Here is a 12619-nt window from a genome sequence, read left to right on the forward strand (position 1 = left end):
GTCTAAGTTATTCAAATACTACAAAATCAGGCATTGACTAGGCTATTTCATTAAAAAAAGTTAAATTTATCTTACTTCTTTTGAAGGATTCATTGGTAGCGTAAAGATTGTTTTCCAATATGACCAGACGAACAGCATGAAAAATATGTGGTAAGCAACCAGGCACACAACTAAAATCAAAAAGGAGCAGAATTAATACAGACCAGTGATATTGTAGTACTTACAAACAGCTGCTGTATGCATCACAGATAGTTACTCTAACAGATGTAAATACAGAGGCTCTGCAAAAGCTTTGCAACAAAAATACTGCACTGCAACTTTACATGAGACAAATACAGACTGTGTGGGGAAAGTCATGATACAGGCTACATATATTACAAAAGTTTGAGGGAAATGGTTCATAGCCTATTAAATCCCCATAATGATTTAGCAAGCACTCACCCTTTACACATTTGTAAAATCCTAATTAACTGATGCATGTCTGCTTTATCAACCATGTTGGGAGACTGCTAGCCATGCAAAAAAACCCAACAAAAAATCCCCAAATAAAAACCCACACCCTGCCCCCCCAAAGGGAAGCATAGCTATCTAAACAACTATAAGAGTGGGGGGAGTCTTGGGGTGGATATGCAAATGATACCTGAGCAATAACCATAACCAGTTAATTTGTTTCGCTAGATTTTAGGAGGGCAAAGAGTTAGGTCGTTTGTAAAAATCTGCAGGTCCTTTAAATCTGAATGTTCATTCACTGCTTTATATTCTTCACAGCTAGTGATTTTTCTTACATTTTTAAATACATGCCAGTTGACATTTACCATGCTGACTTTTTTACTAGAATACAGAAGGCAGCATTAACTTTTCCAAAGAGCCTGCCATGTATGCATAGGTATTTCCATTTAAAAGCTCTCACTGTACTACACAATTTACTAAATAGGAAATCCAAAACTTGTATACCCTGATTAACTTACTGTAATGACAGGAAAGAGTATTTCTTTGGATTTTTCTTCCTTGAGCAAAGCAGCAAATAATGAACAGTGGCAACAGATGGCAACAGTGAAAAATATTATATTTCTGCTGTACAGATGAATTCTATGCTGCACATACAGAGCTCAAGGCTATATGGAAGCTACATAGTCAAACTGTCTTATACAACTTCTATAAATTCATAAAATTGTCAAAAAAATCATAAAAGAAAATCTGTGTGCTTTCACTGCACAATCTGAAATATTGCCCTTCTATGATTATCTCATATTTTTTATATATAATACTATTCAGTGCTAGACAATTTTCTTTAACACATGCACGATGGTGTGTATAGATGCAGGAACAGTTGCCCAGCATGTTCTTACTTTTTGTACTTTTCTCTCAAAAGTAACACTGAATAAATGTTTCCAGTATTGAAGTTTGTTTACACAAAAAAAGCAAACTTTTGTAAATATTTACCCTTATTCACTAAGCAGTTAAAAATAATAAACAAAAGCTAACAAAATATGAGGAGCAACTTTGTACAAAGCTTTTGGAGTGACGGGGCAGAGCCACATGCCATGTCTATGAACTGAAAGAAAAATCTCACCAGCATAAGTTGGTGATAGAACTGGACTCCACACAAAGCAGAATACACTAAATGATAATCTTATTATTGCACAGGCATCTGGGCAGGAACAGTCCACATTTTTATCTGAACATTTTTATTAACTCAAAACCCCCCTCATTTACTCAAAATCAGCATTTTTTATACGACAGTATATGCACAGCATATAGTGAGAGCAAAGTAGGGCAAGTTACATCAGTTCTGTACATGATGCATTTACTAATCTGCATCAGTATTTTATTAAACCATGACATATAAGAAAAATGGCAACTGTGATTGACAAGAAAATTGTTTTTGTTCAGGTATTAGAAAGAAGAAAGGCTAGTGGAAGAAGACAAAAGTTTAGCCTAAAGACATTATCCCAAATTTCCCCTTTAAAGTGTGCACAAGACTTGAGCTCATCTTGTTTGCTCTTGCACTTCAGTTCTTCAACATGGCCCATATCCTAACTGGTCTCTCCTCTCAGGTTATCTACCCACCAGTTTCCCTGCACCGTGATGGAGACCCTGGGCTACCCAGCTGCTCCACTGGGTCTGTGAGTGTTGAGAGTTCAACGTGAGAACCTCATTTCCCTTGACACAGTTAAAGAGCAGCTGTCTGCAGCTGCCTGGGCAGAAATCCTTCAATTTGGCACTTTTTCTGAAGTAAAAAAACCAACCCAAATGGTGTATCCCTTGCTTGAAGGCAATCCATTTACAAACAGCTAGCATAACTAGAGTTGCCTGGAAGACTGAGGCAACCTGTAGTAGGGCTGAGCCCCATTTGCCCAGTTTTCACCCCTAAAAACACTTAGGGCAGAAATATGGCAGAAGTACAGCCAGGATAAATTTCTCCTGACTGGCTGAAGCTGACCAAGGCTTTGAGTGAATATGAGGACATTTAATGTTCCCCCATGCATTTTGCTGTTAATTTTAATGTGTTTTGTGAGCAATGCCTAACAAAACACTTGTGTCCACTCCCACACAGCAAGAAACTGGAAGCTCTTCAAAGTCTGCAGATGCTGAAGTTGGCAGACAGACACACAGGCACTAATATGAGGGATAGATCACTGAACTAAGTTTCTTAATTGACAAACACTTTTTCTAAGTGAGGGAGTTGCCAATGACTTGTGTGGAATTACACAAACACAAAATGCATACAGTTTGTCTCCTAACTCCCAACCTCTTCCTCCAAAAGCACTGCAGCCCCACACTTCACACTTCCATGCTGTGCTGTAGAATTAACAAGCATCTGGAAAAGCAATCTAAACATGCTACAGCCTCTGGGTAAGAACTGTAATGACTGCTAATCAGGCAGTTTTATTATATTCTGAAAAGGTTACGTATCTGAAGGATTTTGATTCTTTAAAGATACTGGTTAAAAAGAAACTGCAGAAAAAATTCACCTCCTATTCAAATATATTGCATCTGCACAAACCCTACTCAACTCTAGAAGCTCTGCTTTTACAAGAGCTTTCCTCATTATGAGTAAATTTTTTTTTTAACAGAATATAAGGATTATTTTAGTTGACACATCAGAAAGCCCATAAGAAGAGTAAAAATTTCTAACTTTTCTCATCTCTATTTGTAGTGGCTAAAGCCAATATTCAAGAACAGCAGAATAAAAGGAGCTGAGGAACACAAAAAATATACTTATTTAAAACAGGTTAGATTTGTATCTCAATTCTACTAGTAAACTACTATTCTATCCTGATATATGAATTCCACTTTTAAACAGCTAATAAAAATCTTACCTTTTTCTCCAATATTTGTCATTGTCACTGAAAGAAGAGAAAAAAATGAAACAGTAAAAATGATGGTTAAATAGCAAATGATGTAACTGAATATTTAAACTTTTTCTCCAACCAAAGAGGGAAGAGTAATCGTCAAACAATACACTTTCAAGGTTACACACTATCATTTTTTTTGTGCTGTGTACATTCATCACAAGAATAGGTATACAACACCAATTACTTATAAAGGTTTTTGGCTACTAGTCCCAGGCTCATTTCCTGAGAACCAGCACCTCTGTCTATCTGAAGCTGTCAAAGCTTAATCCAAAAGCTGTCTCTGAAGAGCAGTTATTTTTTTTATTGTGGTTGTACCTGTTTCACTGTTCATTTATGTTCTGTTCTTGAAGCAGAGGTATCAGACTTCAGAACTGCTTTGGCCAGCTATACTTGGTGATACTTTAAATCTCCAAAGCATAACAATTGAAAGTAGACAAAAGCTGCATTTTCTTTAAGAAATTGCCATAGATTACAAGATTTGGGGAGAGTAAGAGAGAAAGGCACAGGTATGTCAGGCATGGAGTGGAGTACACAGGTATCACACATCAGTCGCTGCATTTTCCTCTGTTGGGCACATTGTATAAAAGCAGTAACCATTCCACAACAGGTATCTCAGAGAGACCAGAAACTCCCAAGTGACCAAAACCTCTTTCCACCCACCACTCCACCACTTAAGCAGTCTACAAACTGTAATATATTGGCACCTCCAACTGCAAGCAAGAGGACAGTAGCTATGTGGATCTCTCATCCACTCTTGTTTTCCTAATAAAAATGGCTGCACAAGGCTGGTCTTCAAGGCACAAGGCAGCTACTACTCAAAGTCCAAGCAGCCATGCCATCTGACTGATGTATCAAACTTAGGCTTGTTCATAGACTGAAAGTCACTACTTAAATACACCCAGCACATCGCAAAGATGGACCACGGGACCAATGCTGCTCAACACCTTAGTTAATGCTCTGGAAGAGTGAACACTTCTCAAGTTTGCAGATGACACCACCCTGGGTACACCAGTTAGTATTCCTGTGTACAGGACTGCTGTCCAGAGGGACCCAGACAGATGGGAGGAATGGCCCAACGGAGCCTTTATGAAATTCAGCAAGGGTAAAGGCAAAGTCCTGCACCTGTAAAGGAACGAGCCCTCGCAAGGGACTGCTGAGCTGGAGCAGCTCTGCGGAAGAGGCCATGGGGGTGCTGGTGGGCAGTACCTTGGCAGCAGAGAGGGCCACGTGGGCTGCAATAGCAGGGGACAGCTGATCAGTAAAGGGAAGGAACTACCCCCCTCTACACATCACTCACTAGACCACATCCAGAACCTTGTGGGGCCCCCCAGTACAACGACAAGTCCAAGGGAAAGCGACCAAGCTGACAGGGACCACATCATTCATCCTCTAAACAGAGGCTGCACAGCCAGGGCTTGTTCAGCCTGGAGAAGACACAGTTTTGGGAGGGCTTAATAGGACCTCCAGGGAGGGATTGAGAAGGTGGAGCTGAGCTCTTCATACTGGCACAGGGTGGCAGGACAAGAGCCAGTAGATGCAAGTTAAAATGGAAGGATCAGATTTGATACAAGGAAAAACTTTTCCACCTTGAGAACAGTCCACCAGCGGAGGAAGCTGTCCAGACATGTTGCACAGCCTCCATCTCTAAAGTTTTTCAAGACTCAAACAGATGAAACCCTGAACAGCCTAAAAATGCTTTGATTAGGTTAACCTAGATGAGCTGAGGTCCTCTCAAACATGAATTATTCCACAACTCTGTAATTATAAGATAGGTCTATTAAAATGGAGATTTGACTATAGCTCTACCAAAATGGGCATATACCTTATCTGAGGAAGAATACTAAGTAACCACATTTATAAAGCTCTTCACAAAAAAACAGAAAGACACCACAGAAGCTGCATAAGTCACCGTAAAGTCTATTCTGCCCTCAGTTTTCTGGAATCTCTAGAACTTGGTAAACTACATATCCATATAGACAACTGCTAGAGAAAAGCTGGGGGAACATGTATACACATTTGACTCTGAGGAGCAGTCATCCACCAGATTACTGTTTACAAAACAAAAGGCATTTTTAGAGCTGATGTGTAATTTGAAAGTGCTGGAACTCTCAGATTAGGACAAATTAGCCACTACACAAATTCTGATTTTCTTTCTCCACTTGGTATGCCCAGCAGTGTGCAGAAATTTTGCCATTCTTCTTGGAATAACTACTCTCTGCTAATTAAAAAGCCACAGCCAAGCAAAAATTGCAGAATCACCAGTTTCAAAATAAAACCTGCCTAACCAACCTGCACAGTATTTTGTGGTATTTTTCTCCCCTTACAAGAGAATGGCATAAAACATTACTGCAAAAGCAGCTGTCATCTTTTTTCCACCCCTTAACTTTGGATAAAATGTATTTAATAATGTGTTTGAGTCTTTTAAATTTTCCACATCTGTAAGTAAAGGACCATTATGAATAATAAATCCAAATTTAATAATTTCTGTCAGACTGCAAGCCTATAGTTTTTCAAAATTTCTGTCTACCTCCAGAAGGAAATACATTCCTCAGAGTCTGTACCTGCTCAGAGGACTGTCTTTTCAGCTAGCCATTTTAAGCTTTTACCATCTGAGTATACCTCAGTTATTTCACACACCCAGGAGTTGCAATCACTGTAAGAGACTGCAGTAGAACAGGCAAGGCTGAAAAGAGATGCCAGTACCTTCAATTTTACCATCTTTTTTCTCCAGTTACTGCAGCTGGTGTTTACAAGGAGACTCGCTGTGCTGCCTAACAAGCAGCACATCCCTGAGATGGTGACACAGAGGAACTGTGCAAGGTAGCCAGTAAGCTGTACGAAATAAAGTACTACTTCTGCTCATGCCTTTTTAAATCACCTTTCAGGAAGGCTCCCTGAAGGAGGTATAATGTGTGGGAATGTAATGGAGAAGCATCTTCAATACCACAGCACCAGGGAGGAAATGACGGGTGCTTTTGGTTGGTTTGGTTGGGTTTGGGGGTTTTTGGGGGGGTACTTTTGTTTGGGTTTTTTCTTTCCCAACAAATGTGGCAGTATTGACCAGCAGGAAAATAACCCTGCTCTTACAGATCAAACTCTCTCTTAAATTACCTATAAAAAACATTAACTTTCTCTATTTGTAGAATGACCATGATATAAAGACTTCTTAGGGTAACCACAAGATGTTTATAATTCTAAAATCACACTATTTAAGTGCATGGAAAATAATTTTCTAATATGAAAAACACACTCTAATTTTGGATTTGATGAAGTAAATGTTTGCTATTTTCTCCACCTTCTGAATAGCACATAATATACATATTTAAACCATTTTATATTTTCCATTAGATTCAGTGATACAGCTTTACTATTCAATAGTATTTGATCATATAACCTTCTGTGAAACACTTATACCACTATTTCTGGCAGTTTTCTCATTTCTCTTCCAAGGGGTTACATTCACTGTGGTAGTGCACAGAAAAGTAGGTCAGACTGTGCATCCCATCATTAGTTAAGTATCAGCTGAAATGCTGCAAATGATCTTACTGGTAGTAATACAGCATAGAAATAATAAGGGTAAAAAGCATTTATGTCTGTGATGACTAAAATAAACACCAAGGACATGGCAGTCCCAACTGTTAAGCAGTTTCTGGGAGAAAACAAGGTAAAATCCTTTGGGACCAAAATGGAATGACACTCCTGTATATTCAGAGATAGAAATAATTATAAAACCATGACCTGTCTCCAAGAAGTCATTAAAAAGTTACAGCTTTGTTTGCCTGAGATACTGCAGGGGCCAATTTCATTAAGAATCAGCCTTGCACAGCTAAAGCACCAGGCTGCCATTTACAGTTCAGAACTAGCAGAACATCACATCATTAGAGCCTCTCTGGTTCATTACACAGCTCATCAGAATCAGAGACCAGGCTGGGACAGACACAGGACTTCAATCGACGTGTGTGCCAATTTCCTGAGCCAGAAACATCGTTCCCTGCTTGCCCAAAGCCACAAGCAGCCACAAACAGCACCAGCACATTCAGTCGTCAATGCTGTTGAACAGCCTGTGTTTGCAAAAAACAACTGTGGAGAAGACAGAAAGCTGTGTTACAAGAGATTGGAAAATGTCCAGGATGGTTTCTATCACCAAATTAGTTTGCTAAGAAGAGAAGACACATCATTATGCACCTTGCACTCGGTCAGACCTTAATTCAGTGACAGAAATGGATTTCCCATATCTTGAACTGCTCAATTTCTCTAGAAATCTTTATTCTCACTCACCTGTGGAAAAATTCAGTAGACATCAGTCTCCATGTAACTAGACACATTGCTACCACAAAACCCAAGAGATTTTTGAAAATTAATGTAAAAAACTTGCAGCGGCTTTTAAACATTAAATTTCGCTTGACTTCTAAACCCAAAGCAAAGTTCCTGAACTGTAAATGTAATGGTTAGATTAAAATTAAAAAAAAAAAAAGCCTAAACAAAAAAACAAACCCAGAAGACAGACAAAGCAATTATTTTTTTAAAGCTTTGACAAAAGTGGGTATACAAAATCTTACTTTCATATTTTATGTACATTTTTTAAATATTTAAAGCTTTGGAATGGGAAAATAAGATAGCTCTGCTTCAGACACTCTGCAGCCACATCTATAAATAGCTGTTTCTCTCAAACTTTTATGAGAGATCTCAGATCTGATTCACAATACTAATCTTTCTACCATATATGAAGCTGTAAAACCCTGATCTATAGATGCAGTTTAACTCATCTCTGTGTACACATAGAAGTGTTTTATAGTTGTGACAAGTGTTCTGTCATTGCCTGCAACAGCCCTTTAGAAAAAATGTCAGTGCTTGCAATAAAATCCTACCTCTCTGCCAGACAGAGCAGTGATTTGCATTGATCCACAGTGACAAAGTGCCACCAGTGCTTTGCTTCAGAACAAAAGTACCAGAAATATTTCTGGGAGATTTAATGTTGGCATAAGTAGTTATCAATAACCCATACATTTGGATTTGATGGTATTTATGAATGTTTCAGTAAATTAATTTTAGCCCTGTGCCCATCAAACAGCAACACCATCCACCTCCCCAGCAGCAAGCTGCTATTTGGTACCTCTGTAGGTCACAAACCCACTGCTTTTGAGGAGAATGTAACAAAGAACTGATGTAATCTTTCTTCTTTACAAACTTCCCATTTACCTTCCAAGTCACAAGGACTGACTGGAGAGTGAAGACAATTTCCAGCGAAGTTGTATAAACAGATCCCAAACAGTACACCCTGACAAGAACCCCTATTAAAGTTATGTATCAAGCAGTGCTAAATCTTTACCTGAAAGCATAACCTTAGCTAATAATTGTATCTTCACCACAGACCTCATGTTTTCAACATCAAGCCAAGGTTTCAATTTCAAGGCATGAAACCTATAGGGAATGCACTGGGCACTTCATGGAGAGAGAATCAGAAACACTTCAGACAGACTTCCATTCTCTTTCAGAAGTGGAGAATGGCAGCTGCCTCTGAAAGCCTGAGAAAGAAATCCAGTGAAATCTGAGAAATGCACAGGAGCATTGCTGACTGTAATTCAGAAGGCAACTTTACTTCACCTTTCAGTTTTGAAACTTTTCTCAAAGTAACCAGAGATTTCAGAAGAGGAGGGAAAAAAAGGCAGTATTCGCAAAGTATGAATAAAAATGCAAGCTTTCTTTGACCTTTTCTACCTTAGCAGCCAATGTACAGGCAGGGTATTTAATTTAATGGATATCTGACAACAGCCAACTGCAATGTAACAATGTACTTGCATTTCTGTAGTCAAATGAAAGCTGCAGATGACTACAGGACATAAGCAGTGAGTACCATAAATCATTTAATCCACTCAGAGAACATACTGAGCAAAGAGCTTAAATCCAGCTGACCAAATCTTGGGTTTCACCATTTTTTTCTCCCCCACCAGCTTCTATCTCCACATTTTCTGCTGCTTCTGATTCCCTGATGACACTGTGCCAAGCCTACAGGGCACATATTAATTCTGCCTCTAAACTGTGGTGAATTAAGCAGCTTTTTATCCTGTTTTAATTCCATTCCACTGCTGGTACACAAAGTCAAAAACCTCAATTCAGCACTAATCAATCTGATCTTTCAGCAAAAATATTTCATGATCATTAACATCTTTTGCAGCTGGATGTATTCCTTGTTTTCTGTTCCATTCTGAAGGCAACTGTGGACAGATACCAGTCACATACTCCAAAACCAAAGATGTGACTTAGGAGCTCTCCTGGCAGTACTGTCAATGTCTTGTTGCACTCCCTCTTCAGCTGTGCTAAAGTCACTTATTCTTTTCCAAATCAGGCAATATTTCCTCCCTTTCCCTGCACTGAAGTAGTCAGGAAATGCTACTTGCTTGTTTTTATGTTCTGCAACAAACCTGTTTTCCTTCTTCAAAATAACAAATTCAGGCTGCATTTTCTGACAGGATTCCCTGAGCAAGAGCATTATCCTTAGAATTAACATCAGTGACACTTAAAAATGGATCAGAACTTAACATATACATCCATTTTCTATTTACAGGATAACCCTTTGATCAGCTCAGTTGATAATTTTACTAAAAACATCTGTCACAGCACTGTCAAATTTTTACATTTTCCTTCTTATATGTACCTCCAAATCACAAACTGGCAGGAAAACAAAACAATTAAAAAAAGTATCTCAATATCTGAGTTTATCAAGAACATTTCTGACAAACAACTGTCAGACACTGCAAACTGGCTCTGCCTTACTTAAAGCATGGAGTGGATAACTACTCCAAGTCCCTTACAGTTCTAGTAACCTGAGTCAGACATGGATATTTCACATGCAAAGGTTCTAATAAACATTGAATTTTCACCTGAAAATGAATTCAATGTGTATTTTATGAGTACAGACACAAGGATGCAGGTGCTGGGGGAAAGAATTCTGTCTGCATTTCATGTTACTGTTCTTCCATGTATCCTACGTTGAAATTTCACTAGCTTCAGCTATCAAAGTTCAGTGTACTCACTGTCCATTGCCTGTATTTCCTCATCTTTTCTAGATGAAGAACAACAAATCTATATCATTCAGGTTCTCAAACACACTTGAATTTCTGTAAGGGAAGGAATACCTAAAAGCCCATTAATTTTAAAGACGAAGAAAGTTATTTGGGGTAAAAAAGCAACTACTACAGCCAGATACAGGTTGTGAAAATGACAATATTGGCAAAATCAAGAGAATGGTACTGGAGTAGAGAGAAAAAAATTTTATTCAGGTGTTTTAAGACCAATTCATTTACAACTTAATTCCAGTATTCTATGACTGGCAGGAAGAAGAAAACCATTTGCTAGTGTTCAACACCTTTCTCCTTTTCCTTAAAGGTTAAAGTGCCAAAAGCACCTTACTGAATCTACTAATACAAGAGACAGAACTCTGGACATGGTAATGTTGCAATTAAAACTTTCCAAAACCTTTATTTTGTTTGTTTGTTTCTAAAATGCTACTCAATATTGGAACTTCTCAGCTTTAAGGATGAAAGGAATCAGCTTAGTAGTCTCCTTTTTTTAAAAAAAAAAATCATGTCCCTCCTACAGTACTCAGATGAAATTGTAAGAAGTATCCCCATTCAAAATCCTACATTTGAAACACTTTCTCATTATTAAAAGCTCAAATGAAACACAACAGTCCAAAGCCCTTGCTCAGTCCTACTGCACAATGGTTAACTGATCCCTGTATGCTGTTGTTATCATCAATGACAGCAAGCTGCAGAAAAAAAAAAGCAGCTATACACATCCTCTTTAGCATTCAGTGCTGCAGGAATAAAAGATGCACTGAGTAGACAGGCTGGCTTCAAAGCACTGAAATGCTTACAGTCTATTCCCGCTGTTGGCTTTCATTCCCAGAGTTGTTAGTTATTCCTTCTGTTGTTTACACTAAATATTCATTAGTAAGACATGACCTAAGTTTATTTTATCTTAATATGCCAAAAATAAGGGAAAACATCCAGATATAGATAAAATCTGGAATTAGAGGAAGTCATGGATGACTATTATGCTGAACTCAAAAACTGGTGAGCCAGGCAGAATGCTGAGGTGGGGGGGGAAGTTTCACCCTTGTCCATAAAAAGGAATTCAGTAAAAGACATTTCATCAAAGGCCCAAGATTCCCTCTTCCTCCCCTCCCACTGCAGGCCTTTTGCTTTGAGGGATTCTCAAGGAATTAGGGTACCACAGCTTACAGTTTGAAGCAAGTTTCAAGCATGCCATTTCCTTTAAAGGTACCTGCTTTCAAGTAGGCTAAAACCCTATCTTCCTGTGTTACACAGAACTACACAGAAGGAAAATACAGCAGACCACTGAAACGACTCTGTACCTACTACAGGGCTGTGTACATTAGGACAGATGTCAACTACAGAGCGTCCTTCCCCTGAAACATCCTTGCCCTCCTCCTGTCAGCTTACAGCTCCTCTTCCAGGCTCAGTCAACTTCTCTCAGAACCCTGCAGACAATTTGCTTCCTTGAGCTGCAGGTAAACACTTCGGTCCTCTTCTCACGAGGGCACTGCCAAGTGGAAGAGCAGCATTTAAAAATAACAAATTGGAATGTCGTTAGTGAAAAAAAAATATGTAAAAAGTCCATCTCCAATACAGGAGCCACATGAAGTACTATCTTCCTTCAAAACAGATGTGCTAGGCCTGGCAATCATTTTTTAATCCCTCAACTGCTCAGCCAAGCATCTGTAGGACAGAAATTGTATACAATTTTTTATACAACCTTCCGCATCCAATGTAAAAAAAAAAATAAAATCCAAAATTAGGTACCAGACTGCTGAGATTTTCAACATTAACAGCTGAAGCCTGACAGCAGCTAACTTATATTCCTTTGTGCCATTATTAATTATTAAAACGTTCACAAAACATCAGTATGCCATACATTACCCTTTAAAATTTGAAGATTCAATTAACTGCTACAAGATACACTGCAAAAGAAACCAAAACTAATTCAAGGGAGGCTGGTGAGCTGGCCATGGAATAAATCCTCCGGGCTTGGCTACTCGAGTTCACACAATTACTCTCATCCCCCCCAGGCTCCGGGAGGTGATTAATGCCCTGCCGGGCGCTGAGGAACAGGTGCCAGGGCGGGCGGGCAGGGTGACTGTCCAGAGCCGGCCCGGGGGCTGTGACACGGGGAGACCCGCGGGTTCCTGCTCCCGGTGCCGCTCCCACGGTCCCGGGCACACACCCCGCACAGCACGG

General features: G+C 39.2%; 1 protein-coding gene across 1 annotated transcript in view; it reads right to left on the reverse strand.

Annotated features, from left to right (window-relative positions):
* The window catches only part of LOC103798729 (palmitoyltransferase ZDHHC2-like), a gene marked incomplete at its 3' end in the record, with an annotated part of 17378 nt that extends 12834 nt beyond the window's left edge, over positions 1-4544 (reverse strand). The window contains exons 1-3 of the mRNA XM_009071009.1: positions 4367-4544; positions 3324-3350; positions 76-170 (exon numbers count right to left, since the gene is read on the reverse strand). Of these exons, the coding sequence (XP_009069257.1) occupies positions 76-170; positions 3324-3350; positions 4367-4544 (300 nt within the window). The remainder of the gene's footprint in view (positions 1-75; positions 171-3323; positions 3351-4366) is intronic.
* Positions 4545-12619: the final 8075 nt, after the last annotated feature.

Source organism: Acanthisitta chloris, unplaced genomic scaffold (genome assembly GCF_000695815.1).
Source record: "Acanthisitta chloris isolate BGI_N310 unplaced genomic scaffold, ASM69581v1 scaffold17713, whole genome shotgun sequence".
Classification (NCBI taxonomy): Eukaryota; Metazoa; Chordata; class Aves; order Passeriformes; family Acanthisittidae; genus Acanthisitta; species Acanthisitta chloris.